The sequence below is a fragment of the Ascidiella aspersa genome, chromosome 4, assembly GCF_963924565.1.
Source record: "Ascidiella aspersa chromosome 4, kaAscAspe10.2, whole genome shotgun sequence".
Lineage (NCBI taxonomy): Eukaryota > Metazoa > Chordata > Ascidiacea > Phlebobranchia > Ascidiidae > Ascidiella > Ascidiella aspersa.
The window spans coordinates 33,195,400-33,220,712 of record NC_139450.1 but is presented as its reverse complement, the minus strand read 5'-3'; the positions used below and the strand labels follow the sequence as shown (position 1 = coordinate 33,220,712).

At 35.3% G+C, this 25,313-nt stretch overlaps 1 protein-coding gene across 1 annotated transcript; it reads right to left on the bottom strand.

Moving 5' to 3' along the window:
- Positions 1 to 1,563: 1,563 nt before the first annotated feature.
- LOC146157594 (uncharacterized) lies at positions 1,564 to 24,307 on the bottom strand. Its single transcript, XM_083388267.1, has 14 exons — positions 24,167 to 24,307; positions 18,954 to 19,114; positions 18,331 to 18,430; positions 16,717 to 16,888; positions 14,601 to 14,722; positions 11,186 to 11,437; positions 10,313 to 10,501; positions 9,508 to 9,687; positions 8,737 to 8,927; positions 7,781 to 7,904; positions 7,173 to 7,370; positions 6,288 to 6,382; positions 3,355 to 3,502; positions 1,564 to 1,739 (listed from the first exon to the last, which is right to left on the bottom strand). Exons 1-14 carry the CDS (start codon positions 24,243 to 24,245, stop codon positions 1,564 to 1,566), a joined length of 2,187 nt encoding a protein of 728 aa, XP_083244393.1. The 5' UTR covers positions 24,246 to 24,307.
- Positions 24,308 to 25,313: the final 1,006 nt, after the last annotated feature.

Genomic DNA, 25,313 nt, shown 5'->3' with positions numbered 1-25,313 from the left:
TATTCATGTATTTATTTAAGAAGGTAAATTCGCTTTGTATTTCATTTGAAACAACCGAGACATGAGTATATTAGAAGATGGGTCCATAAACTTGCAAATTCACTCGAGAAAGACACATTTTTAACTATACAAATCGGTAGAAGTATAAGTCTAACAAGATTTATTCATGGTTAAGAAAATACGTTTTAACAGTAGTACAACGTATTGTGAAAACTATTTGTGTTAAAAAACTCAGCTAACATTTCACTCTCTTTAAAAAATTTATTAAACTTTTTTTTGTATTTTAGATTCTGTAAACTTTGATAATTTTCAGTAAAAAAAAAATAATCTGCTGTTTTGTTCACGCCTGAGAGCACACTGACTCACCTGTCACTTCTTGTGTGACGTCACTTAAATTTCGCTTCACGCGGTATAACTGCGCGCCACTGGAGGGCTCCCAAGACACGTTGACAGCGGATCCATTTCGTTTAACTTTGACCCCTGTGACTGCTGATGGACCTGAAGGTAAAACACTTTTTTAGCGTGCATAAATCGCTATGTTACGTTATTTCAGTAAAATGAACACCGCCTATAGCTAGGTATGTAATGTAACTGAAAGGCTCGTAATTATATTCATATTGAGCACTGTTTTTAACCTCTATATAGAGACAAATTGTATTGAATTCTCGACAAGCTTTTGCACAACCGTGCTTCATCAGGTCAAAGTAGAAATGAAAGCAATTAAAATACACGAAGTAAAAACACAAGCGCGAAATATATCTAGGCACATGTTCGCATATACAGTACGTGTGCAACTGACGCAAAAACAATAATGACTGGAGGTCTGCGTTAAGTTCGCTGGGTGTAGCAAAGTACACTATGAGGCGTAATATGACATTTTCATTTCTACTTGAACTGATGAAAGCACGGTTTTGCGAAAGCTTGTCGATAATTCCACACAATTTGTCTTTATGCAGTGCCACCTAATTACCCGATATAGAATTAGACAAATACGGACATTTACAAAAATCTATGTATGTTATTAGCTCTTACTTGTTGATAAACTGAACGTTAGAGCTTCTCCGGAACTTGCGCCAATCTTGGTGGTAACATTTCCGTTGTAGGAAGTACCAGAGGACAGACCACTTAGCGTTCCACTGGTGCCAGTGAACTGAATAAAACACAAGGAATTGTAGCTGTGCGGTGATATAACTGATAACTTTTTTGTTTGTTCGCTATAAAATCTAACACAGTAGCAATGAATCAACAAATAATTATAAAACAGTTATCTAGTCAGTTGACTGTGAAGGTGTAAGAATTCAAAAATTATTGTCACATATAATTTTAAATGCCAATTCCCGCCCTTTTTGCCTCATGAGATAAGATAACTATTTATTTGTTAATACGAATGCGGACACAGTAGCAGAGGATTAACGAAGAACCACAAAATGGTTACCGAGTCACTTGACCCTGAAGGTATAAGAAATTTAGGTTACAGCAGCTATTTTTGGAAACACAATGTACGGTTTTCGTATTAAATTTATAAACTAATATCAAATCAAACAAATATCGGCATGTATAGAATTATTTTATTCTTACGCTTTTGCTGATTGGCTCTAGCGATCTTCTCTTTCTTCTTGCAGAGGTCACGGGGGTCAAGGTTATTCCTATTATGACGCCGGATGACGCAGCATGCCACTCAAAAGATGCTGAGTCATTGCCAACTGACGTCACATTAAATCCGCTGATCTTGGAGGGAACTGTTCAGGAAAAGGACAGAAGGTAAGGTGATTAAATGGTATATCGATACTAGATACCGAGTGGAATAATCGGTTGTCGTCCGATACTAAGGTGGTATCGTATCGGTATTCGTCCGATACTAAGGTGGTATCTATGTCAATTGACTTGTGGATTTCAGTCATGATTTACGCTACAACGCAGCGATTTGTTCTTTTAAAAGTAGTTTTTAAAAATTGCAGGTTGACAACTTAGGGTTGATATTTTTACCATGTCAAGTGCTATTCGTTCCAGGCGAGCGTTGATTAACACCCACTCGCCCTACTGGCGAATGCCCTTACGCAAATCGGCTGGTGTTATGAGACCTACCAAAGGTCTTCATTTCATGAACTGTAACAATAATGTTTAAATTCAACGCCTGAGGTCGATTATATTGCGTAAATCTTTAGCGTTTATTTTATCAGGACGAGTGCTGATTTCTCGCCCGACTAGCGAGTGACTATTGTAATTCAATATCAACCATGCAACTGAAGGTAGCTAAACCTTTTAGCGGTAAAACAAATTTTGTCCTAAAAACCCAAATAATACATGACGTTTTCATTATAATTATTTTTAGGATACAACCGCACACGATAATTTTCGAGTGCCAAGTAATCTTAAATTATACACTTGCTTGTGCAGCCTGCTTTACAGCAGTTGGACAATTTTGACTGGATTAAACCGCAAACTTTACCCGAGGGATGATCTGGCCACACAAACGTTCCAGGCTAGTGGGCTGGAAATAATCTAAGGTCCGATCCGGCACCAAGAAACGTCCCTGCTATGCTCAAATAAGCAAAATAGACTAATTTAACACGTTTAAATGTAATTTTTTTAAGCTATTAAATATGCCAAAATTCGCTTAAGCGTTATAAAGTTTAGTTACCTTCAATTTTCAACCTATTATTTTTTTAAGAAATTACCATTTAAGGTAGAATAACTGCATTGGATAGCAAATCATAGCTAAAATTGCGATATTAATTTGCTATCGGATCGGCACCTATAGTTGGCATCGATATCAGCTTTGATCCGATATTATTGGACAACCTTAGTAATCCCACACGAGAATATCCAGAACCACGTGTGCTAAGCAACCTAGGGTTCATGGTAGCAAGTGTGTAGCCTGCGTAATGGCGCACTTGACCAATTTTGACTCGATTAAACCGCAAACTTTACCAGGGATGATCTGGCAACACAAACGTTCCAGACTAGTGGGCTGGAAATAATCTAAGCAGCATTTAGGTGGTCAAAACATGTGCACGGTTCAATAAAATTGACATTTTTCAACTGTTTAGGGATACTGTCACGCAAAGGCGTTGTGAAATCGACTTAATAATGACATGCAAAGTCTGTGACCAAGTAAATTGAACACTCCCCAATTAAAAGAAGTTATTTGTAAACCTGTATGGTAATAAACGAAATAGCTTGGCAGGGAAGTGAAGGTTCCCCTTGGTGTTTTGGAATTACTAGTTTGGGCTTCCAATAAGCCCGAAAGTATATAGTTTAATCTCCACTTGGTAAAATCTTTTAAATGCTGTCTAAACTTCGATTGGTTGCGGCTTGTACTGTTAAAACATATTTATAAAAACTTCAACGAACCAGTTGCTCGACTTGATGTGCTTGACACCGCTTTCCCCACAACACTGATAACAACTGTGTAGTTGGTTCCTTGGCTTAAACCTCCGAAACCCACAGATAGAGCTGATGTGGTTTGCGACCAACTGCTTTCCGCACCTGATACATTCACCTGCAACAAATAACAAACTTTTAGATGTAGAAACGAATATGGAGGTTTTAAGGTTTCGTGGCATCTGAAAAGGGACCGAACCATTTTATCGCATAAATATACTGTTACTGGCATTTTATCAATAATAAATTTGTTATATATTTTAATTACATGTACAAACGTTTCATTGACCTATTCAGGTAATATTCAGTGCAACGATATATATATAATTTCGCTAAGTTGCGTTTCATCTAAGACTAAGTATTTAAAAATTATTATAGTCATACTTACATCTATACTTTTAAAGACCGTTTCGGCTAAAACACCCTAAAAGGCGCTATGTTCGTATATATCTGATGTCTGGCCCTTCTGTACAGGCGAAACTATCGTACAAGTAAAAACCATAGTGTGTTTATTAGAGTGGTACAAAAACCTTTTACCTAGCGTTAGTTTAAGACCTTGGTTCTTGTTAAAATAGCTTTTCAGAGTCATCTGTGATATTGTATTTAAATTGCAAACTACAAAGTCCATTTTTTACCAGGATATGTAAACTCCACTTGGGCTATTTGCTCAATCAGGCTTAGATTGTGTGCAATTGGTATCTAATGTTCGGGCAGAATAGTAGAAACAACAAACAATGCTGTATAGGCTTTTAGACGTTAATTTAAGATACAGTTATATAATGTTCTTGAACCGGTGTTGCCTATAGGTCTAAATAACTTTTATGCAAATGTGTGTCGCCTGAAATGGTATTTACTGTTAAAGCTTTTATAGATATTGCACAACTAAAAAAAACGCTGAAAATACCCCCAAACTAATTTTCTACCCTGGGTACAAACGAACAAAACAACTTGGTTCAGGTTGGCATTCCTCGAGCTTAACAACCGACCGTCGCCTAGCAACGCTGGAAAACCCGCGTACGTCATAGCGCATTGTTGACGCAGCAATTGGCACGTGACCGAAACTGGCGTTGGTAAACCCACATTAGTAACCCTCCGAAAAATACCAAACATCGCGCAAGAATATCGTGGGCCTTTTTCATTAACTTTATTTGAGTTGATCGATGCAAAACGTACAACAAATATTCACTAAATTTATCAATATATATATTGTTAGCTTTGTGAGATTATCGTTTTGTTTCAAAAGGTTCCTCTCGAAATATGGCCGCTTTGGGGCCGTCATTAGTTCCTCCATTTCATGAAATACCAAAGGGTTTAGACGTTTTGCGCTGTTAACTAACCATGCTTGGCGTGTATTAATCTCATAGCCAGTCAATGGAGCTTGAATTACCTGCCTTTTAAAGAACAACTCCTTATCGCCGGTAAACGAATTTCTTTTAGGTACTTTGTCGAAAAACAATGTTTTTTTTACCAGTTCAGCCCGCACTCTGTTTAGATGTATTTAAACAAGATATTTACAGGCATAGTTTTTCACTACATCGAGCGACAACGTCAGATTTCCTAAAGTTACTTGTTTTGATGTTTCGTTATGACGTAACTTTGTGACGTCATCACTGAAAATTCTCATGCCTTCCGGTAAAATTATTCTACTTTTACCAATGTTCATCAAGTTGTTGTTTTTTACATTAAAAACGTAAACATTAAAACGTTTTCATAATAGAGGGGGCAGGGGGTTAAATACGACTGATTTGCTTTAAGCCTCTCTGAAGGCATCTCTCGTGTACTACATAAAGTGTGCCGTTATCGTTGACCAGGAAGGCTGCAGAAGGACTTGGTTACAGTAAGCACATTGTGTATATGTAAGTTGTACTTATTCTTCGCAGCATAGAATAAATGCTTTTGAGCCTTGAATGTAAAGCATAGTTTAGCAAAGTGATCATCGACATTGTATGCCGCTGTTTTGTCACACTCGCCGATAGGTGGCAATAAGGCGCTGGATATCGAAGGTATTCAACTTTGTCTCGTGTTAAATGCCAGTGTGTAAAAGTCAAGGCTAAGTGGCGGACTGTTTTCTTTACTTAGCGCAGGGATTCTTAAACTTTTTTTACCGCGTACGCCTAAACTTTTATTTTTTGCTTTCGCGTGAAAGGCAAAAAAAAAAGAAAGTGACGTCATAGATTGACGTCACAATCAAATAGACCTAAAATATGCTGATGATTTAAGTAAAATGAAGCCTAAATACATTTTGATGCTTAAACGTACATTTTAAATATACACTATTTCAATTAGACCTTCATGGTGCCCCTAAAATTAATATACGGACCCCAGTTCATGAACCCCCGCATTAGGGCGAATTTTTTGTGCAATTGATAGGTGTTTTTATTTTTAGACAGACTAAAATATTTATTATAGTACACATATTCCGAGACGTTATTAATTAAAATGAATAAAAAGAATGAATTAGTCTAAAATGTACATCATTTCAAGCATTACATACAAGTAAACCCTGGTCATTTTAAAAATCATAGAAATGCTATGTTTACAGAGATTTCAATCCCGCAAATAGTTAAAATTAATATGCGAAATAAATAAACCCTTACCATCAGTTTTGTTAATATACCCCAAAAATACTTTTTTTATCACCACAACAAATGGTAAATATATAAATTCCAGACATAATCACATTCAAAAAACAGTTCCTCTGCTGATTGTAATTGCTAACCAACGTTTCGGTAAACTATGCAAGTCGCCTTCTTCAGGGTGAATGACGTCGACCAGTGTTGTCCCCAAAGAAGGCGACTGTCATAGGTTGCCGAAACGTTGATTTTTAACAATTACTGTCACCTGAGGTTGTTTTTGAATAACAAACGGTTTATAGAGTCGTATGTAACTTTATTCGTTCAAACCTGGTACTGAAGACCTTGGGTGACATTCCCAAGCCACGTCACTTTAAAGTAGGTTGTATTAACGTCGCTGAACGATGCTGTCGGCTGGGGAATGGCTGGAATACAATGCAATGCTTTTATTTATGTTGCACACAAATTAAACATAAAGATGTAACTATTATACAAAGAGTGTCTACATCAAAACCGCCCTATAGTTAGTATTAGAGATGTCCGATATATCGGATCGGAGCCGATACCCGATACCGAGTTGTTGATCGGTACTCGTCCGATACTAGGGTGGTATCGGTGCCGATCCAAAACCAAAACTAACGACGTCATTACTATGGCCAAACAGGTAAACTAGATGAAATTGTAACTTTTATAAGATTTTTTCCAGCTGGTTTTTCCAATTAGGCAAAATTTAGCTTCAGTTTTAAGGAATTAAGTAAATTCAAGTTGTTAACCTACTATTTAAAAAAAATTATGTTTCAAGAAAAAAAATTGCTCTATTTAATGTCAAATTATGTCTGAAATTCCTTTAATGATTGGATGGCGATTCTTCTTGCCTAAAATATCGGGTATTGGAACTAAGTATCGAACAAACTACTCACCATCACTTCTGTAGCTACCCGCCTTTGAAAGGTAGTAAAGGTAATTGAATTTCCGAACTCTAAATAACGTTTTTGGTCTAACGACCTGGAAAGTATTACCTTTCCACCATTTTAATTTGATGTATGTTTCTTTTTAACCATAGCAATGTCGTTGTAAAACAAACGTTAAAAATGGCAAAGCTTGCCATAATTTTACCATAGTAATGGCGTCATTTGGTATCGATTTAAACGAAAATGTTTTGCTTTAAATATCGGGTATCGGATATCGAAATAAAGTATCGGACAAACTACTCACCATCACATTTGTAGCTACCGACCAAGTTGACACAAACAGTTGTCGAGTTGCAAGCGCTCGCGTTTAAGCACTCGTTTATGTCGTCACACTTGGCGTTTGACGCGAACCCGGGGTTGCAAGTGCACGTGTACCACCCTGGTGTGTTGGCGCATGTCGAGTGAGGGGGGCAAGGCGATGACGTCACACATTCGTCCTCCTCTGAAAAATAAATACATTTTTCATGGAACTGTTTAGATTTGGAGCTGTTTTTCTGTTATTTATATAAAATTTAAAATCTATTTTTTTAAATTAACGAAAAACGAAAATCCAAAAGCAGACTTTGACAACTTAATACTAGTTGACTAAACTCAAATACAGCGATTTAATGCTGATTTTAATTGTAATCAAATTTCTAAATTGCCTATGTACTCTTATTTAACTTTCCGATTTTACTGAAAAATCTGCGCAATAAACACACAAAACAGGGTTCAGTGTAATTAATTTAAAAAGCGAACGAAACACTGCCAAAAAAATAGTATTTAATTAGAATTGTTGTTTTTCCTACCAATTTTTACTTTCTGAACTCATGCGTCTACGTCATAAATACCCATTGTGACGTCCCAACCTACCTGTTGTGACGTCGAACGTAGGGCCGAGACTTATTAGTGGCGTCACTGTCCCGTCTTGGTTACGTTGTGTGACGTAAGCGCTTACTGACGTTGTAGCGTTCTTGGGCAGCCCGGTCATTATAACCTGGAACGAGTTGAAATAGTTAAACCAGTGGGCATTTTGCCTGCAGCTTGTATAAAAAAATGTTGTATTACTATCTCAGATCTATGTTTAAAGCAGGGGTGGTCAACGTACATCCGGTCAATGTAAATCGTCTAATTCGCCTCCTAAGTCAGGCACGAAGGTATATTCATTTGGCTGTTTCGTTTTGCCAACATTGTTTAGGCTGTTTAAGTCCAAAAGCGCACGGAATGAATTCACTTGAAACTCCAACTTTAATTAACGAATAACTTTTTTTTAGGTAAAAACTTTGTATTGTATCAGTTTTAGTGTCAAGTCCCGTATGCTCTCCTAAAGGTGTTTCTTTAAAATAATTTCTGTAAATGACCGTATTTGTCTAATTCTAAATAGGATAATGCACAAAATAAAAACAAATTGTACTGAAATCTTGGCGAGCTTTCCCACAACCGTGCTTCATTAGGTCAGGGTAGGAAATGAAGCAATTATAATGCACCTAGCAGAACACAGTGTGTCAGTGTGCCTATGGATATATTAGACTTCATTATTCGTATCTCCTTTTACTCGAGCTTGTGCTTAAACTGCGTGCATTTTACTTATTTTCATTCTAATTTGACCTGATGAAGCACGGTTGTGAAAGCTTGTCGAGAATGCAATGCAATTTGTCTTTATACAGTGCCACCTGATTCCTCTATTAAAATACAAGTTGCCTTTATAGAGTGCCACCTGATTACCCGGCCTTATTGTAGGAACCTTATGTTTTAGTTATGTTACCCTATTTTTAAAATACCAAAAGCTCAGCGGCACACTTGAGAGTTTCTAGAGATATTCGACTTACCGAATAACTTGCTTCAGCGTCCAACGCATCTTCAGTTAGGTTTGACGTCGAGATAATTGTCCCGTTTGCTAATGTAGCTTCAAGTGTGTAACTCACAACCCTGCTTAATGAGTTGCGGAATGACACTCTTACACTCGTTCCGTCGCTTTGTGGTTGACTTGTGAATGTAGGGGCAACTGCTGATGTAGCGTCTGAAGCATACAAGCATTCGTGGTTATTAGATTGGCTTACTGATCACTATGTATACTAAACGCATGCCATTTTTCAAACGCACGTATGTATATATATTTAGATATACTGTAAAATGTATTTTATTAAATTTTATATTTATCGCTTTTTTTATACGTGTAAAACTAAGTCATTCGTTGCCTAAATCAAGTCATTCAAATAAAAATAAAAGTAAACTATTGCATTGGTAAACTCGTCCGCTGAGCAATAAGTCATCTAAAAAAACTAAAAAAGCTCAATGTACCAATCTAATCGTTTCAAGTGCAAAAACTGAGATAAATTACACGATTTTATATAAAATGTTAATTTAAAACACTAACTTTTAACCAAACTCATTTGTCTAAAAGACTTAAGTTAAGTTATTTAACTAAACTCAAGTCATTTAAAAACAGTAACTTAAGTCAAGTCATTTGTCCAAAATACTTTTAAGTCATTTTACCGAAACAACTGAAGTCAAGTTAAGTCATTTTAAAAAAGTGACTTCAGTGCAAGTGACCTTGGATCTTTACTTAAGTTCACGCGAGAAGAGCAACAGTGACTTACCCGTTGTATAAAACGTGGCATATTTGTTTCTGTTGGCGAACAAGGTTTCGTAAACCCTGTTGTAATACTTGAGGTCTGGTTGGGCCGCAGAGCAATCCTGAAGGAGGTAACTGTAGCCGATAAAGTACATTTGGTTTGGTTGGAACGAAAATAATGGCGTGCCAGTTCCTGTAGTTACACCTGTGATTAACAAAACAAAACTATTAAAATGTTGGTCTGTAAATAAAGTTTGAAAATATGAAATTGTATGGAGATTGGCGTAGGTATTTGTGAACAAAAGTAAGAAAAATTTATCTAAAAAAAGTTGCTAATAAGTAAGAATTAAGTGGCCTTTATCATCTTATAGTTATAATCAATGTTCTAAACAGTCCCAGACAAGTCGTTTGCAAAAATAACTACTACACAACAAGACATTTAAATCAAATAAAATTTTAAATTGGTAAACTGGTGCGACAATTAACGATATTTTAATTTTAATTTCTGTTTTGCAAGCAGGAATTAAATTGCACGTAAGTCATGTAGTTAAATTCATTACAACACGAAATAGAATGTGTAATAGTGCATATAAATGTTTTAATTTAGCGAAACATTGCCCGAAAATTCCCGCATTTTACTCGAATACCTGCACTGTATCAGCTATGATATTCGTTTTACGTTTAACTACAGCCTCCAGCCATTATCTTAAGATTTATTGACACGTTCACAAAAGGCTCCTTACTTCTGTATGTTCTGTAAAATTTACATCTATCTTAAACCTTAAGCTATTATGCCTTAAACTAGCAATGAAACCCCAGTTATCACCAACCTGTTGAGCTGAATGTGACGGCCAGAATACTTGCAGGCAATTTATCGGAAGTGATCAGTGTCTTTGACTCGGATGCCCCGGTTTGGTTGTACAGCGTCCAAATTCTTGTGTCACTTGCAGTAACTGGTTTCGTGCATTTAGTTTCTTGGGCAGATAAACCACCACCGACATTTTGGTAGGGTTTGGAAACTGAAACAATTGACATTTGTAATAAGAATATCAAAGCCCATACAGAAGTAGGTATCATTTTGAACGTTTCGAATAACTCTTTATTCATTTTCAACATCTGATGTTCAAATCTGATGTTCAAACGTTCAAAATGCGACCTACTTCTGTATGGGCTTTGATATTCTTATTACGTCTTACTACAACCTCCAACCATTATGCTCCAAAATTGAAATTTGCAATTGATAAAAAATTGCTTGTGTTTCTACTTTGACCTGATAAAGCACGGTTGTCCGAAGTCTTGTCACGATTTTAATACAATTTATGTTTATATTTAATGCCACCTGATTACCCTATTTAGATTTGACAAATACGGCCATTTACAAAGATCACAATTAAATTTTGAATATTTAAGTTTGTTTTTCATTTTCGTTAAATATAAATCCAGTTAATATGTGCGATATAAAATATGAAAGTTTTAATACAATTAGATTTAAATTTGTTTTCTATTAGATGCGCTTTTTTGAATAAGGTAAATTAACTTCACGTACTTTAAAAACAAATTATTAGTATTAATTCCTAAAAAAACGTTTAATTGATAAGAATTTCATTTTTTTCCACGATTTAAGATAGAACTTCCTATTTTATCAGACAGTTTTGCAAAATTTTCACTGAAAAATCAAGTATTTTATTAAGAACAGCACTTACTTGTATATGCTACGGAGTAATTTGTGAACAGGGAGCTTGTAACAAGTAGAGACGTGCTGTTGGGGAACACTGTAGTTGTCAGTATTATCTCGTAATGCCCAGTTATGACACTTGGGATATCAGGATCATCGACCAACTTTACTTGCTCGACGTTTGAATTGTTGTTGTAAGCTTGTACAATTGCCCTCGTGATCGCGCTTTCGTTTGCTGGAGCAACGCTTGGAATTAAACGAGCGAATGCCGAGAGCTTGCCTGTAAATACAAGACAACAATTTGTTAACAGTATCATGGACAGGGTTGGTTCCAGGGGGGTACGTGCTCCCCAAACTGTATTTTTTGCCTATTTTAAAAACGTAAATGCAAAAACCGAATCTGTATTTGAAACGCAAAACACGGTTTGTTTTAGTAATTTCAATAATAATACTAAAGCCATTATATTCGATAAAATCGACATTTCGCTGTTTACAAACGTTTCGGCAATAAACACTGATGAGACATTAAATTGCCGAAATGTTTGTAAACAACGACACGTCGATTTTTTATAGCTTAATTGTTTTTATTCCAGAAATTTTTTTTTTTTTACTTTCAAAAAAATATTTTTATCTTAATAGCTTTATTATGTTTATTCCAATCTGTGTTATGTTTCTAGTATGTCTTAGACAATTTCGATAAGTTTGTTTTGGCCCAAAGGCGTCGTGCTCAATTACAATTTGTCCACAGTGCCACTGATATTTCAGTTGTTGAATAGGACAAATACGGCCAAGATTGCTATAATTGTTTTATAGTTTTCCTTGCCTATTAATGTGGCGTGTATTTGTATAATTGTATAATAGAAAATAACTTTAGTGAAAACACGTTTAACCTGTAAAACCTGAAACCTACTGGTCACCTGCCTATATAAGTTGTTGAAAGCTATAAAATCCGACCAAGGTATAATTTAACCTCGTTTACGAGGAATTGCAAACAAAAGACTTTAGGTAAACGAAAGGCGAACGCTTTACGTTCACTGCGGTTCGAAAAGCGTTTTGTTCTTTCAGAGATGAAAGTAGAATGATTTTCACGAACGCATGAACATTTTCAGAAATAACGTCACAAAATGACGTCATAATTGGACGCCTAAAACAGGTAACCTTTGTAACGTGAGTTAATCGTTTGATGTAGCGCGCTAATAATCTAATATGCAACTGAATCCTAGTTTAAATACAACAAGAAGGTGGCTGGATGGCAAGGTGAAAAATGGGCATGGCTTACTATAAACTAACCTTTTATTTACGTGTACGGCTTATCTGACAAAATATTTTAGCGGAATGCTGTTCTGAACCGTCCCTCCCTACTTTTACCGCTGCTTTAAATACAACACACAAGATCGTGATTTGAATTTCTTTAATTATGTAATTAGAGACCCCGTCAGTTTTTCTGTAAGGTTTGGGTGGCATTTAGATGAAACGATAACTAAAGATTTCGTTCCATGTATTGTGGTCAAGCTACAAAGGTGATAATAAAGTTTGCAAACTTTAAAATGACCGGTATGTAAAGCTTTTCAACTTGTGTAAAGTATAAAGTGAATCTCTTATGGAAATTGCATTTGTGTTCCCATTATGTTCCAAATTTCGTTCCGCGAAAACGAAATTTGTTTCTGTTACCGAAATCAATCAGTAAGTCAAGCAAGGCAATTCTTTATTTAACAAACCTTGACTTTACCTTATGTTTTTCGGATGTTTAAACAACATTAAACCATAGTTGCAGGTTTACAATGGTTGACTGCTTGTAGTAAATATATTAAGACATGTTTTAGATTAATCTTTCTAAAATTCGACGTAAATATTGTCAAATAACCAAGATACTCTAAGAAGTAAAAGTTTTTTCCGCAACTTTTTGTCAATCATTCTGCTGCCATTAAGTCGCTATCCCGCCGCATACCCTCTTGACATTTTCCTCAAAGTCGCGCTACTGCATTGTTACGTGTTGCGCACTTTCCTGTTACGTCATTAACGCCCTATTGTTCCTAAAAAGCGCCGGTAACTCAACCCAGGACATGGGCAAAAGTTTCAACGAAAACTTCTAAGTTTACCCGAAACGAGACTCCTTCAATTGCGCATTTCCTGGTTGAAGAGTCGCTTGCTTTAAAGATGATTTATAAAATCGCATTTTTTTATGATATTCCACCAAAAATATCCTACAGTGGTTTCCGGGGCACCTTAATGTTAAGGTCAAAGATCCCAAATTAGTTTGCTTGAAGTTTGAGTTATTTTAGCTAAATAAAATCGGATTAGGCAGCTCTGGGTTTGTTTTGTGTGCTTTTCCTGCCTTGGGACGAATTAGGTTTTTTTTTCTGACGTATTGCCGGGTTAATTCCGTCAGGCGAAGTGCAGGCGTATTTTGGTTGCCAGATAACGAACATCTATCCTAATTAGTGTTCCTTCAAACGCACATGGACTATTCTAGCGGCTGAAACCCTTTATCTTAAATGTTGTACCCCAATTTCAGCAAACAGTCGATTAAAATAAACGTAATCTTCAGTTAATTACCAAAGTCAGCCAAATAAAGTATTTAAGGGCTAAAACCGTTTAAGGTTAAGTGTTTCTTCAAACGTACATGAACTATTTTAAGCCTTCTAAATTTAAAAAGCTAATTTCAGCACGAGTTGCTTAAAAATAAATGCTGCTCTAATTATTTAACAAATCAACATATTAAGTATATATGGGGCTAAAATGATTCGTCAGCTTAAATGTTATATGCCAATTTAATCTATAGTTAAATACGAAAGTCAATTATGTATTTAAAGGACTAAACCTTGGTCTGAATGGTAGTTAATTTCACCACTTATTTTCTAGTTAATTTCACCACTTATTTTAATCGCCTAAAAAACGCAATCCTAGTCAAACCGCATTTTGAAAACAAAGTTTCCGGCCGAACGTGTTTTGAGAAAAAAGTTCAAAGCTATGTACACATACTATACGGTTGACCAAATAAATTAAACAATTTTTAACTTGAGCTTCCGCTTTGAAATGTCTGCTATATTCTATACTTAAATAACTCCCTAATAATTTAATTGATAACCTTCACTTTTGAATTTAAAATCGTTTAATGAACCGTTCACGTTTAAAGTTCATATCGTAAGGCAAATCTCTATGAATATACTGTTGCTACCAGGCAATGTATCAATTGGAAAATGATTCTTTCGGTAAATAATTTTATTAAATGTACCGACGTCTCGACAACTTATAGCTATACCGAAAATCTTCATAAGGTCAACGTCGCTTAATAAACAATATTTTCGGAAGAAAAGTTATACAATTGATAAATCGCTATAGTCATTATATTTTTGCCAATTTATTAAATGTGTCAATCAATTTTCACCAGGGCATAAACTGCAGTCTAGCTTTTTTTTGGGACTGGTCGTTTTTTTACTTACCGGTTCTGATGGTTACTGTGGGTCCAAACGGACTGGCAGTCCTGTTGTAATTGGTGACTCCGTTGAGTTGTGAGACCCGAACACTGACGTTGTAGTTTGTGTTTGCGGCCAATCCGGTCAACCTGCGGTGAATATATTAATTAAATATTTTTTGATAGCTGTTCTTCTAATTCGAAATCTAAGATCTGTGGAGATTTGGATTCACCCGTCGATTTCGAAACTTCTTGAAATAACTCTACAATATGTGTGGCAATAAAATACAAGTATAACGAAATTCAAGTAGCCAGTGTTGTAATGACTCAAGCTGATGACTTGACTTAAGTGCCTTTTTAAAAAAAAAACTTGACTTAACTTCTGGTTTAAGTCTTTCGTGTTAATGACTTTACTTTGAATTAAGTCATGGAGTCCAGTGGCTTTGGTATCCTGTACCTTACGCGTTATGTATATTTTGTTATATTTGTAGAACATTAAATTAAAAACACATACCGCTCCTATGAGCTCGGAGAACAACCGTTTTTAGGAATGCTTAGTGTTGTCATGACGGAAATACGTTGTATTGGAAGGTTTGGGGCAAAAATACAATGCTTATAGGTGTAATACATTTTTAAAAAGGCTACTATATTTATAATATATCGGGTGTTTATGTATGATTGACCACCTTCCGATAAGTTCCATTTCCCAGTCGAGGCTGCTGTTAAAATGTAAAACACTAAACTTTAAACGTGTAATTGAACACCGTTAGTATCAATTATATAGGGTTAGGTTTTTGTTTCAAGAACCTACAGTCAATAAGGTGGCCAGAGTGGGCTTTAGTTTGATGAAAAGGAGATCAGATGGTCTTCCGTTACCCAAGGTTACCGAACCGTGACTTAGAATAAATGGTTGTAAAGAAATTCCCGAACAGTTGTCTATTGCTTTATAACCGATATTCAAAGTATGCTAATTTTGTATATTCAAGCGTGTTGTATTGAGAACTGACAAAACTCAACGCTTTAACCCGTCACCTAAAACTTGCATTGCGTAAATTTTGAAAGTTTTAGCTGAGTTTTTTTTTGAATCCAAACGTAATTTCCAAACGTTTTATTTACTTATTCCACATAGCCCACGCACCTTTTCCTGGAAGTTTGACTATAAAATTTTAAAAACCAATAAACCTTGGGAAGGAAAATTTCACCCACACATTGCTTTGTTTAATCAGGACAAAGGGACGTTATTTGCACAGACTTTTCTGGTCGATTGAATCGAAGGGTATACGGGCACTTTACAATGGCCGTGGTCAACACACTGCGGTAAGTATTAAATATTTGCAAAATTGCGGCATTCGAGACTCTAAATCACGCGCTTATTAGGCCTTATTGCGCGAGCAACAATTCTAATGGAACTGTAACCGCTATTCTATAAAAATTTACCGCAGACTAAATTTTTTATTTATTTTGGTATCGCTATTCCTTGCTTGCACTACACTTCTAAATGGCAGGGGCGTCTTCAAAGGGGAGGAACTTGTGACGTCACGATTTGACGTAACTTTGTGACGTCATCTCTGAATAAAGTTTCATGCCCCACCCCCACACACAATTTTGACTTTTTATTTGATTGCGTTTCATAACAACTGTGACCACTTTTCTTCAAGGTAGAACAACTCACTGGTTGAAATATTAGTCGTATTCGCGTTTTTTTTTCGCATTTTGCCAGCCACTCTAGATGTTTACTTATTGTACGTGGTATATCGGCTCCACCACAACATTAAAAACAGCTATACTCCATTATTTAAGGACATTGCTTCGTTTTTTGAGGTTTGCTATGGGCAGAATGAAACGTGTTCACCACTTTTACAAATCATTTTTTCTTTTTTGATGCCACTGATTTTCATTGAATTTGACTTATTTTGGCAAATGTTTTGACTTGCTTTTTGTTGAAAAATACTTTATTCGGAGCCTAATGGTTGGAGGTTGTTGTAAGACGTAACTTCAACGATGTTGAAAATGATGTGAACTTTAATTATTTTGCAAATGGTTTGCTGGAACTCAGGTATTATTCAAACGACTTGTTTGTTAACAATAAATAACACTATAGTTATTTTTCAATTTTAACCATATTTTTTCTTTTTTAGACTTACACTGCTCCATAGGTGATATTGAGGTTGCTAGGAATGACCTTGAAAGTCTCCACATTTGTCCTCGTGTTGATGTATTTGACCTCCCACGAGGTGGCGCCTCTGTCAAGGTCAAACATCAAGACGATGAAGGTCGGCCGGGACATGTGGGCCAACACTCTGGCACCAGATGGCGCTGTAAAAGTAAATAAATATTAGTGAGGGGCAAAGATCAAGTGTAATTTCTAATTGTAATTGATGTAATTAATTAGAGGTTTTATTGTAATTGTAATTTCCTAAAATTTGGCTCTATATACTTGGATATTGAGAAAATTAAAGTTTCAATGCCAAAAATTTGTAGTGATGTAATTAATTACAGTTTTGAATTTAATTTTAATGGTAAGGTAATTGAAACATTTAGGGGGTAATTGTAATTGAACTAAATTAATGAAATTGATACAACTCTGCTGTAGAAGTGAATAAATATTGGTTGGGGATCGTTGATCTGGAATTCTAGTGGCAATCCTTAAAGACAAATTGCATTACAATTGGACATTATTTCGCACAGCCGTGCTTCAGGTCTTTTTATTCGTATACGTTGTAAAATTATAAAAGTAAATAACTGCAACGTTCAAAATTTTACATTCGAAACTTATAGAATGCTGCCCACTTCTTGATCCTGAGACTCATTTTTTAACTTATTTATTTTGTAATTAAAAGTAATAAATTTGAGGCCCCGTAAAGTTTAGTTTAGCAAACATTGGAATTTATGAGCACACAGAAAACATTTATCAAATCGTTATTGCGTTTTTTCAAAAGAAAATCAAATGTAAAGTGCAAATCATAAACTAATATATTAAGAAGCATAATGGTTGTAGGTTGTAGTTAAAACGTAGAATGAATGTAAAATTCAAAAAGTTGGTTGTATTTGGTTGAAAATGAATAAATTGTAATTTGAAACGTTCGAAATGATACTGTCCTTTCTATGGGCTTTAATATTTTTACTACGTATAAACCAATATCTTCCTAAAGCTTTTTGTAAAGGATTTGCTTAAAATTCCAGTTGCGAAATTAGCTATCCTCGTATATACAGAGTTATTTAATAATATCAAAATCTTCAGTTGAGCCCTTATAAATCAACACGCACTTTCAAGTAGCTCCTCGGTACGGAAACCACCCTCTTGAGATACTGGTTTCGTATTACACCACAGAATCACAAGTCCGATGACAAAGCTTTTTCCGAAAATATTTTTCAGCATCTTGGTTTACAAGTCAAGTCTAGGTCAGCTCTGTAGTTTTTTGGCCGAAAAAATACTAATCTTGACCTATTTTAGGCTACCTTTCTCAAAATGTTAAATCCCTTGATTTAAGTACCTTAACTGTTTTTTTGAAACGTACAAGTTTTAGGCATCGTTCTACACTTACTAAACGCCGCTAATGATACTCCTTTGTAGAAAAGTATTTAAAAGGAAAATTATTTAATGCAAAAAAAAATAAACACTATTCAGAAGTTGACATAAATATATATATATATATATATATCTTTTTTTTAAAGAAACTTTTAAGATCGTCATTTAGAACAGAAACTACAGAACGTGAAAAAAACACGTTTTTTAACAGGCAACTCTACATTCCAACCTGTTCGAGCGATGAAATTTTCACTCGTGATCAACGACCTTGAAATATTAACTCCTTCCAGACGAACGTCGTAGTTTGTGTTGCTCGACAATCCAGAAATCTAAAACAACCAGGTAAAAAGGCGTTTAGAAGTTTTTATTCCTATACAACTCTTTACCCTTGGTCAGGGGTACGAGACTTATTTTTATTTTTTTTTACCTTAACATGGAACGCAAATCAACTTAAAAATAGTAATTACTATTGTAGCATAATAGCTAAAGGTTGCAGTTAAACGTAATAAGAATATTATAGTCGATATACAAGTAGGTAGCAACTGTGTTAGAAATGAATTTGGAGCGACTGTGTTAAAAATGAATAAAGATATATTCGAAACTATGGCCACTTCCTTATGGGCTTTGATAAGATTACGAATAAAATCAAATTATTTCCAACTAATTAAAGTACTAGTTTGTTACTGTTTTAAAAAAATATTATGTTGGATAAACATGTTGCAATTACTTTGTTTGGGCCATTAAGAAAAATATCAAACTCTAAAGACTCTGGTATAGCGTTGTCGTATGTCTCGCATTATATGCTAGAAATATAAATATTGGTTTTAACTTCGCACAAAAGTATTTTTTTACCTGTACTGACGATTCTCCAGCTGTCACGTTTATTGTTGTGAAGTCTGCAAGATTGCTTCTGTGTTGCGGCCCATATTTGACCTTGACATCTGTGACCCCGCTGCTGTTAAAGGTCACATTGAAACTCGAGAATGTGACCCCGATAATTGAGGGCTCGAAAGCTGCGGAAAATGCTGGGTTTTAGGGTTTTACTAGAATTTGATCAACGATACTTTTATAGGCTAACAGAAAGTTGGATTATGTGTGAAGATATGTTTAGTACTACAAAAAGCCTATGCTAAATTGGTTCTTAGTAAATCTATGAAAAGCTTTGGCTGTTTATGTGACTCTTAACACACAGTCGTACTTTATAAAATTAGGTAACATTCAATGTAATATAATATCAAACAATAGTAGGATAACTAAACTTCTTACGGGAGTAACTAAACGCAAAAGCAAGTTCTGGCTTTATAACCAAAAAAATACCGCTGAACGTTTTATTTTTATCGTTTTTTGCTTGTTTCAGCTTGGTTGTGACGTCACAGATCGGATCGCGATACTTTTTATCCAAAATATCGGATTTCGGAATGAAATGTCAAGTATCAGAAATCTCTAATGTATAGGGATTTGTCGATGTTATTTTCGAAAAAGTTGTAAATGTATTGTTTGGATCGCGTGACAAAACCTCCTGGTACAATATTCCCGGAAAAGTCCTTCATCAAATTCGCCATATTCCGACAATTTCGTTTTTGCTAGTGGGAAATTCGCATGAGCGGAAGACAAAAAGTACGGAAATAGGGAATGGGGCGAAATTGAGTTCCTGACATTCAATACTTGACAAACACTTGATAGTGATACAAGAATTTTACGGCTCCTTGCGTGTCTAAACGGAGTTTATAAAACTAACGACTGCGGTAGGTGATATTTCTTATGAAAGTCGAGACCAAAATCACAAGTTTTGGAGCATAATGGTTGGAGGTATAATGGTTGATGTTGAAAATGAATAAAGAGTTATTCGAAACGTTCAAAATGATACCTACTTCTGTATGAGCTTTAAAATCACAAGTGTTGTAATGTTATTACGGTGCCACTGAACAAAATAGGATCTTTTGTTTACCACAGTTCAAATTAATACTAAAAATTAACAAGAACTACGCCATGTAATACGCCTTGTATCCCCGGGTTTAGACTTTCAATATTTTTACTATATTTTCTTCTCTGTTGGCAGCAGCATTCTATTAATTTTATCTTAAATTCTCATAAAATTAAAAATTAATGAAAGGCTTTAATTTGTAAAAAAACATATTTAATCTGCGCTCCACATTTTTAATAAAGGGTTAGACAATAGTACAATGCAATTCTCCTTATATCCTGGTTTTAGGCTTTCGATATTCTTACGAAATGTCCCTACATATTGGCAACAGCATTCAATGAAGTGTTGTCTGATTATCATTAAATTAATCATTAAACAAAAGGTTTTTAGTTTGTAGAAAAATATTTTTAAACTACGTTCCACACGTTTTAATAAAGAATTAGACAAAAGCTGCCGAAGTGCAATGTTGTGATTGAAACTAGCAAATGTATTGTCTGTCAACAATCGCAATATTCTCGAACCCAGATTCAGTTCTTAGTACGTCACGCCTCAATGCGCGCGCACGAATTTGTTCGATGAAGGCTTTCACAAAACCGAAAACATCTGGAGCGTTAAAAGTGGTTGCACGGCCTTATTATAACGTTGCACTCGAAAGATAAGCTTGCTTCAAATGTAGTACATCGTACCTTAACATTTACACTGGGCCTTTGAAACCGTTCTTTCCCAAATTTACGAAGGGTTAAAAAAATAAGATGAAAAATATGAGTTCTAAAACACAAGAATTACTGGGCAATTCCTCATTCCACTTGCAACGTTTTGCGTCGTATAGTTTGTATAATTTAACGATGGTTTAGTTTGGTGAATGTTTCTTTAATTCAGTTGTATATGTGTTTTTTTTCGTTTATTTTTTACGCACGGTAGCTCAAAAAAATTCGGTTTGCATAAAAATATTTTCGGTTTGCGTGGACCTGAGCAAAAATGATTTTTTAGTGATGACGTAATAAATTAGATACAAATCAGCTAAAAATTGGACTGCAACGGTGCATTAAAACACAAGCTTTCTTCAAATGTGTAGAATCTTCTTTTAAAATTTTGCAACCGTCCTTTAAAACAGTAAAATTTGGGGCGGCGACAAAGGTGAAGGCAAAATCCGCTTTTATAGAAAGGTAGAGAATTCCGTTCACAGAACGCTGATTCAAACAAGCCGTGTGGAGCCATAGAATAGAAAAGAATGTTGCGAGTTTCAAACCGTGGTTTATTCTCACACACACGACAAAATCCCCACCCAACGTTTGACGTTTCTCATATTGATCACAACGAAGACACCTATTGTTAAGGTAATGGGGTTTCACGTGGCCTAAATTGTTACACCATTAGGCGGGAAGTGATAATTGTGACGTCATGATCAACAATAGAATGCCGCGCGTGGACGCTTGAGTAAACAAACGGCAAGTTTATGAGGTTGTTTTGAACCGGCGGGCCATGATTTGTTCCTGTTTAACCCATTTATAAACCATTGCAGTTTACGTTACTGTTAGAAAAAAAATCAATGTTGCTAGTAAATCATTGGCTCTATTCAAACCCGCAGCATAGCGAAAAAAACATTGTCTTGGTTTATAACTGAAGTGTTGCTTGTTTTTCATTCTTCTGTTTAAGTATTTCAGTTTATTTCGATAGTGACAAAAAACTTAACACAATGTTTATTAAATGCTAATTAAATTACAATACCCAGCTTCAAAATGTTTTAATCAATCCACAACATCAGTGTACGGTTTTGTAACCATTAATTGTATACAGAGTGGGCCAAAAGTAGGCTCACAGTTATAAAAAGTAGGGTTTGGGTCTAAAAGTAAATTTGTTGTTTTAGGGTTTTCTCATACCCCTTGTTCTTTACAACACCCCCCCCCCCCCAAAAAAAAAAAAGAAATCCGTGGTGTCAGGGTCAGGTGAGCGTTGTGGCCATTCAATGCTACCTCTTCTTCCAAGCCAAATAATTGCAAGCCTACTTTTGGCACGCCCTGTATACTTACCGTAAAAGCGTTAGTCCAATATTTTAAACGAGCTTATTCCACAATCAAGGGCAGCTACAATGCTTATTTTAAAGGGCGATACTATCTTTAACCAACTGAATAATTCACATCATTTAACAAGGCTTCAGAATATACTACACAAGCAACCTTTAAGTGTGACCTGCGACGCGATCTTTTTCCGTTCAAAAATGCACTTTCAATTAAATGAATTTTCAGCGCTTGTAAAAGGTTGGAACTGGGTTTAAAATGGGAAATGACTGCTTTGAAAAGTAAAATATAAAGCTGGAATTTCCAAAGCGTGATGTTGTTTTAAAGTCGAAACGGAGCTCGGCAATTGCTGGGAAATTCCTCACTCCACTTGTAACGTATTGCGTCGTATAGTTTGTATAATTCAACGATGGTTTAGTTTGGTGAATGTTTCTTTAATTCAGTTGTATATGTGTTTTTTTTTCGTGTATTTTTTACGCACGGTAGCTAAAAAAAATTGGTTTGCATAAAAATATTTTCGGTTTGCGTGGACCAGAGCAAAGATGATTTTTTTAGTGATGACGTCATAAACTGAACAATTAGACTTAAAAACCGGATAATTTTGATTGAACAGACGCGCAAATATAAAACTATATTTTTTAATTATTATAAAACTATGATACCAACTATAGGTCTTAATGGACCCCTAAAATTATTCCGTGTAGACCCCAAGGGTCCATGTAACCAAGTTTAAAACCCCTACTTTAGGGTGTGTATGCCTAAAATGTTGTTAAATATCCAAGTTATGCATGTCTAAAATGATTGTTGTTTATCAAGTTAGCTTTCGACAAATACTTACTAGTCACATAGTAATACAAAAAACTAAGGATAGGGTAGGGAATATATTTGGTAAATTAAAGCACCTAAAAATATTTTGGTAATTCTGTGTATACTCCCCAACCCACTTTACTTTTTGATTCAATCTGAACAACAATACACTAACATTACTACAATTGCTTAACAAAACAATAAATCTAAATTTGCCGATTTTGCATTTCGTATAGGCGACTTATTTGGTAAACAGACCAACAGGCACTGGCCTTTTATTTTAGCTTAATGAATAGATTCGGGCACCATTAGTTTATTTTGCCTCGTCCAATTTTCGTCGAAATCGGATCTGTGTGAATGAGGACGCCAATCAAACCGTTCCGTGAATGCTCAGTCGCCCCAAACCACTTTAAAGGGAAACATTGCTAGAAATTGTGATGTGGCATCAATTTTCATACATTTAGTTGGAAACTGGAACCAAACGTAACCAACCATAAAATGTGTTTAAAATGCGACCGAAATTCATTTTTAGACCCGAGGTCTGCAACCTTTTTTTGCATTGCGGAATGGTTTAAACTTATATCACCGGCCGTTATATCACCGGCAAGTTATATCACCGGCCTTTACATCAACTGTTCAGTGATGGAAATTGATGATCATTTTGATTCTGTGAAAACCTTGAGCTGGCTTCACCGCAACTTTTGTAAAACCATATAATAGGACATCATACAATTACGTCTTAGAAATCTACGGACCGTCAACACGGACCGGCACCAGGCCGCAGACCTGTGGTTGTCGACCGCTACTCTAGAGGTGTTTTTCGTAACTTTGAAAAGTAAGATTTTTTACGACTGTAAAGAGTCGGACACATTTCAAATAAAAAAGCTTCGGCAATTTTAAACGTTTTTTTAAAGTCAGTATATTTTTTTCGAACGTAGCTCTAGCAAATCTAGTTTGGATACCTTATTGAACTAAGGTATTGTAAACATAGGGTTCTTAAGGTGTAACGTTTATTAATCCTTGTAAAATTTTGATCATATGAACTCCAGAAGATGACTGGAAATCGAAATTTGTAAAAAAAACTTTTAAATTTACTTTCCTTGCGCATTTCGTGAAAAAAAGTGCGCAAGAGCCCAAAATAAAATAAAAACACTAGACTTATAAGTTAGAAATTAGATATAAGGCAAAAATAAAACTCAAGATTCCCTTAATGGTATTATTACCATAATCTGACGTAGTGATATCAGCTACACGACGCCTGCCGTAATTACTACACAGGTGATGCGAAAAGCAAGTAGATATTGTTCATAACTTACCGGAAACTTTGCAGACAAAGCAGATTGCAACGATGAATGACGTTAAGAGCTGCGCATAAACCCGACTCATCGATGCCATTATGTTCAATGGCTGACTTAACACATTTGTTTACACAAGATACACTAAGATCAACAATATCTGAAATATAAAAACGAACGTTGTAAATAAATCTATTTCACGTTACTCAGGTGCCTAATTCTATTTTGTGCTGAAATTAGGGAAAATATATTTATTTAAGATGTAACTATTTTACCAAAAAAATGACTATTAACAAAGTATAGCGTTTTGCCTAACGCCCTAAGAGATAGAGTGTCTGATTTTATTTAAGCCGAAATCATGTGGAACTTTTTTATTCAATATAGCTTTTTACCGACAAATGACTATTTACAAATAGATAGCTTTTACTCTAATCGAGTAGAACAAAATGCTTAGAATTCAATACGTTTAGGCCTCTACTCTAAACCAGTAAAAACTTTTTAATCTTCACTCGCCTTGTCCTTAAACCCAAGCCCGCTTAAACCTGGATTTTACGCATAGACAGGCCTAACGCGCTCAACGTACAATGCAGTGAAATCCACGAGCCGTCATGCAGTTTAAGGCCACGGTTTCGCATCATTTCTTGTAACCCTTTTTCCACACTAACCTAGCATCATGAACGCCTCATAACAGTCATTTGTGCCTTTTGTGCAAATTCTCGTTCCGCTAAACTCAATTTTCCTGGCCAATGTATTTTTCGCTGCTTTTTCAACCACAAAGACTTTATTTATCTGTACAATGTTAAATAAATGATATTTTTGAATAAAATTTGATTGATCAACTGTCAAAACTTATACATATAGGTTGTAGTTAGATGTAGAATGATTATACCAAAGCCCATACAGAAGTAGGTAGCATTTTGAACGTTTCGAATAAACCTTAAGATAATGGCTGGAGTTTGTAGTTAGACGTAGAATAAATACCGAAGCCCAAATCAGTAGTTACGGCACATTTGAACGTTGCTAATAAATTATATTCATTTTTCTGTACAAACTTTCATACAAACCTTCTTGCTTCTAAATATTAATTATAAAATTGTCTTTACGACAAATATTGATAATTATTAACTGTAGGCTACCGGCGATTTGATAAGCTATACGGGAAATCTTT

Bases quoted from the DNA above. Each gene is read 5' to 3' on its own strand.
- LOC146157594 (XM_083388267.1), bottom strand. From the start codon at position 24,245: ATGGCATCGATGAGTCGGGTTTATGCGCAGCTCTTAACGTCATTCATC. The intron at 3,503-6,287 runs GTTTGAACGAAT...TATTTGTTGCAG, and splicing joins CCCAAGGTCTTCAGTACCAG to GTGAATGTATCAGGTGCGGA. The intron at 1,740-3,354 runs GTTCGTTGAAGT...TTTCCTGAACAG, and splicing joins CACATCAAGTCGAGCAACTG to TTCCCTCCAAGATCAGCGGA.